General features: G+C 38.2%; 1 protein-coding gene across 3 annotated transcripts in view; it reads left to right on the forward strand.

Moving 5' to 3' along the window:
• Arhgap15 (Rho GTPase activating protein 15) overlaps positions 1-4,681 on the forward strand; it is a 662,961-nt gene that overhangs the window by 433,829 nt on the left and 224,451 nt on the right. For all 3 annotated transcript variants that reach the window (XM_004636636.2, XM_004636635.2, XM_023721429.1), the window contains one exon: positions 2,672-2,749. In XM_004636636.2, coding sequence (XP_004636693.1) covers positions 2,672-2,749 — 78 coding nt within the window. The remainder of the gene's footprint in view (positions 1-2,671; positions 2,750-4,681) is intronic.

Here is a 4,681-nt window from a genome sequence, read left to right on the forward strand (position 1 = left end):
TTCAGTTACCTGAATGTCAGATTGTTTCCTCATATTTGGGAAGTTTTCTGCTATTACTTCTGCCCATATTTTTTTAATGTCATTTGTATTGACTCCTTCTTTCTCATTGATGTCTATTAGTCTCACATAGTTCGTCTTTGCATCATCTTACAGGTGATGTAAGATGCATCCTCATTGTTTTTAAGAGATCTTTTCTTACCTTTTCACTAGCTGCACCAGCATCTTCAAGATCTGAAATTCTGTCTTCATTTTCACTTAAACGGTTTTGCAAGTTTGTGATTGAGGTTTTCATTTCCTCTATATCTTTGACTCTGCTTCATGCGATCTATTTCTTTCCTGAGTTGCTCATTCAAGGAATCCATCATTTTTCTAATCTCCTCTTTTTTTAACAATGTTTTATTTAGAAGCAGTTATAAATTCTTTTACTGCAGTGTTTTTTTCAGATTGGGTTTCCTCCCTATGTTTCTGTAGTTGCTTCTTTACTTCAGATGCTATGAGTTCTGAGAATTCTTTTTTTATTTCAGAAAAGAATTGCTCTCTGAGTTCCTCTATAACTTTCTGCTGTTGCTTATTTACTACTGACCCTATTAATTCATGCATTTGAGCCAAGCTAGTGTTCTCCACACTTGTTCTGGTGGGTACTGTGTTTCCTCCATATGTTTCTGCATTTGATTACTTACTGAAGATGTTATTAATTCAGGTATTTCTTTTTTTTTCCAATCTGAGTTCCTCTATGCCTTTCTGCAGCTGTTTCTTTATTTCAGAAGCCATTGATTCATTATTTTCAGCTGTGTGATTCCCAATTTGTTCTGTGTTAGTGTCCTCTGCACTTTTTACAGGTGGTGTTGGGTTCTGAGGTTGCATTTTGTTCCTTCTCGTCATTTTGTGTAGCACTGTCTTCTGACCTTTGTTGTAGATCTTTGTTGTAGTTATAACCTTAGTACATACTGAATTTCAGGTGCAGATCTACAAAGTCTGGACTTATCCAGCTGTGCCTGGCTTGGGTCTGGCTGCTGTGCTCAGCTCCTTTCCGCTGCTGCCCTTGAGGGTGAACCTGTTGTGCCCCTGTGGCAAGATGTACTGCTCCTGGACTAGCTGAGTGGTTCTATCCTCTACCATCTCTGTAGGGATTGCAGCTGCAGGATTACACCCCAGGCCTGTATACCAGGCCTGAACTGAGCCTGTAGGGGACAAGTTGGAGTAGGGGTAGAGGCAGCTCTCCCACACGCTCACTGTGCCTGGGCTAGGACTGGGTCTGGGTGTTCCCAGAACACGGCAGAAATTCCTACTCGTTGCGCTGGGTGGAGGAGGTGCTGCGGAGTGGTGGGGGTTGTCCCAAGGGGGTGGAAGATGGTCTGACCCATGTTGCACCTGGGCTGGGACCTGGAGTTGGTCCCACCGGTGCAGGGTAGCTGGAAGCTCTCCCACACACTCACCGGACCTGGGCTAGAACTGGGTTTGGGGTTCCCAGAACGCGGTAGAAATTCCTACTCAGCCGGCTGGGTGGGGGAGGTCAATAATTTAATGTTAATTGTCAGATTACTCTAGAACTATAAAACCATTCCCAGTAATATGTTTACTAGTAGCTACTCAATTTTTTCACTACTATCCCAAGTCATTTACTACATAGTTTACTACGTAGAAGAATAAAAATGATGACTGTTCTAAATTTTGTCACTAGGATCAGTGCTATAAATTATGTTACTCTAACATACCAATGAAATGTTTTCCAAGTGGTAGTGATTTCGCTAATATAAAACTTTTAAAAATACAGACATGGATAAAGAGCTGATGGCGCTCACTTCATGTCTGCCTTTATTTGTTACATATGACAGTGATTTCTCCCAATTCATTGACACTATTATGAATTACAATGACTCACCCATAGAACTTTCTCAACTTCTTAGACAAAGTGATATGAGTCTCACCCAGGCCTCTCTGAAAGCCCAAAGACGTTAAACAATATACTTTCTCGCATTTCATTGTACTATATGATCCTATATTATATTATATTATGTTTTCAATTTTTCTATATCTCATTCTAACAACTTGCTCAAAAAATAAAAAAAACACCATAAATAAGTGTGTCAAAAAAGGAAATTGATCTCTTAAATCCTCTTCTAAATCAAGCCATTTTGATGCCCAGTTTTAAAGTAATCTAAAACTAATGGCACCATTTATCCCTCCCCACCATAAAAAAGCATTATTTACTATATGCTAGATAGTTTTACATCTGGATCAGGATTTTCATTCTAGTTTCATTCTAGTAGTTCCAAATAATCAGACCAATGTATGCCATGCAAACACCTTTATTTACCTTTCTGTAACAGAGAAGTAGCATATATTAATGAGAGGTTCTTTTATGCCCCCAGTTCATCTGCTATATTTTTGTTGCAACTAACCATAGAAAAGGTGATATAATCCCATGCTACCTGTAGTTTCTTTTGTGACTTGAGGAGACTCACATTTATTGGTGATTAACTTTTACTGAACTTTAACATTAGCAGTCACTGAACTTTTGATGATTGCTCAGTTTAAGTTGTAGAAATTTGTTTTCTCTGTGATGAAGAGATATTTGATAGCTATTTTCTACTCTCTCCTTTCTTCTGTTTATTTTTTACCAACTGAGGTCTTATATGGACTAATATAAAATATGTCCTTTTGTTTTCAGGTCTAGATGTTGATGGAATATATAGAGTTAGTGGCAATCTGTCAACAATACAGAAATTAAGATTTATTGTCAATCAAGGTAAGTGATTTCTGTATTTGAGGTATTTTTTTCAGTAGTTACATCTTTCATGATACTTGAGACTCTGCATTGTGTGTACTGTGAATAAATGAAGATAGAAGCTTGAAGGAAGAAAGTTGAAGAAATTTTAAAATTATCACACAAATGTAAAAACTAATCAGTTTATATGCATACAAATACAATAGATAAACTAATTATTCATGTGACCTAAATAATGAATGAAACATGACAAAATAAGATCAAGGGAAAGAAATAATAAAAGAATTGAAGATACAGTGGCCAGGAGTTCGATCACCAGGCTTGCCATGCCGACCCCGCCCCCAGGACATGCTGAGATGGTGATTGAGACTGGACCTGGTGGTGTGCGCCTGTAATCCCAGCACTTCGGAGGTTGCAAACAGGAGGATCACTATGAGTCTGATTTATGCAGTGAGACCCTGTAGGCCCTGTAGACCCTACTCTAAATATAAAAAAAGAATAAAAGAAAGAAAAATAACCCAATTTTTAAACAGTTACTGGCTTATAATAGACACTTAACATACATTGATGGAAATCACAAGTTAAAAAATGTCTAAATAGGAGCGGAAAACCTAAAAATTAAGAAATATATAGGCTATCAAAGCGGTATTAATTAGAACAATAAGACATGACTATAAACCTACTAAAATGCTTAAAATTTAAAACACAACACCAAATACTTGCTAAGATACAAAGCAAAAGAAATTCTTATGGAAATGAAAATGATTTAGTGCCTTTGGAAAACATTGGGCAATTTTTTAATGAAAAGAAATATATTTTATACAATTCAGCAGTTGCCCTCCTTGGTGTTTACCCAAATGAGCTGAAGACATGTCTGTACAGAAACATGCATGCAAATATTTACAGCAGCTTTATTCATTAATTTAAAGGCATGGTTTGAGTTATATGTAGCACATTGGAAGAATACTTTTCTAGCATGCATGAGACAATGGATGTGATCCCCAGCACCCAACAAGGAAAGAAAGAAAGCAAAGCGATGTCCTTCAGTAAGTAATATAGATAAACAAATTGTAGTACATTTGTATGATGAAATATTACCTAGTGATAAAAAGGACTGAGCTGTCAAACGGTGAAAAGTCTTGGAGGAATTTTTTTTCCTTTGCTACTGGAGATCGAACTTAGGACCTTGTGCTTACTAAGCAGGCACTTAAGCTGCTGAGCTATATCATCAACTATTAGAGAAATCTTTAATGCACATTGCTAAACAAAAGCCAGCATAAAAAGACTATATAAGGTAGCCACATGACATTTTGGAAAAGGAAAAGCTAAAAAGACAGTAAAAACTTAACAGTAGCAAGGAATTGAAGTGGGCAGGTAAGTCAGATGAAGTTATAGTATCAGCACAAGAGATTCTGAAAGACAGTTGAAAAAACCTGTATGATGCTGGAATTGTACATATGTGTCATTATAAGTTGTCAAACTCATCACATTTGCTGGGCACGGTGGTGCATGCCCATTGTCCCAGCTACCATGCATCTGTGGCAGGAGAAGAATTTGAGCCCAGGCATTCAAGAACAGCTTGGGCAAAAGGGTGAGATAGCAACTTGAAACAAACAAAGAAAATATAACATATGAAACACAAAGAGAAAAGGGTTATATGCAGGCCATCTATATTAGTTAATAATAATGTATCGGGCGGGCCAGCCAAATAGCTCAGCAGATTGAATTGCCTTCTTAGGCAGATGCAGGGGCTGGGAGTTTGATCCCTTGGCCTGCCATACCAGCCTCACCCCCAGGGCTGGCTGAGAAGGCAATTGAGACTAGGCGGGGGGGGGGGTGTCAAGCGCCTGTAATCCCAGCATTTGGGAGGCTATAAACAGGAGGATCACTTTGAGTCTGATCTGTGCAGTGAGACCCTGTAAGCCCTGTACACCCTGTCCTAAAATACAAAAA

This window comes from Octodon degus, unplaced genomic scaffold (genome assembly GCF_000260255.1).
Source record: "Octodon degus isolate 3935 unplaced genomic scaffold, OctDeg1.0 scaffold00082, whole genome shotgun sequence".
Classification (NCBI taxonomy): Eukaryota; Metazoa; Chordata; class Mammalia; order Rodentia; family Octodontidae; genus Octodon; species Octodon degus.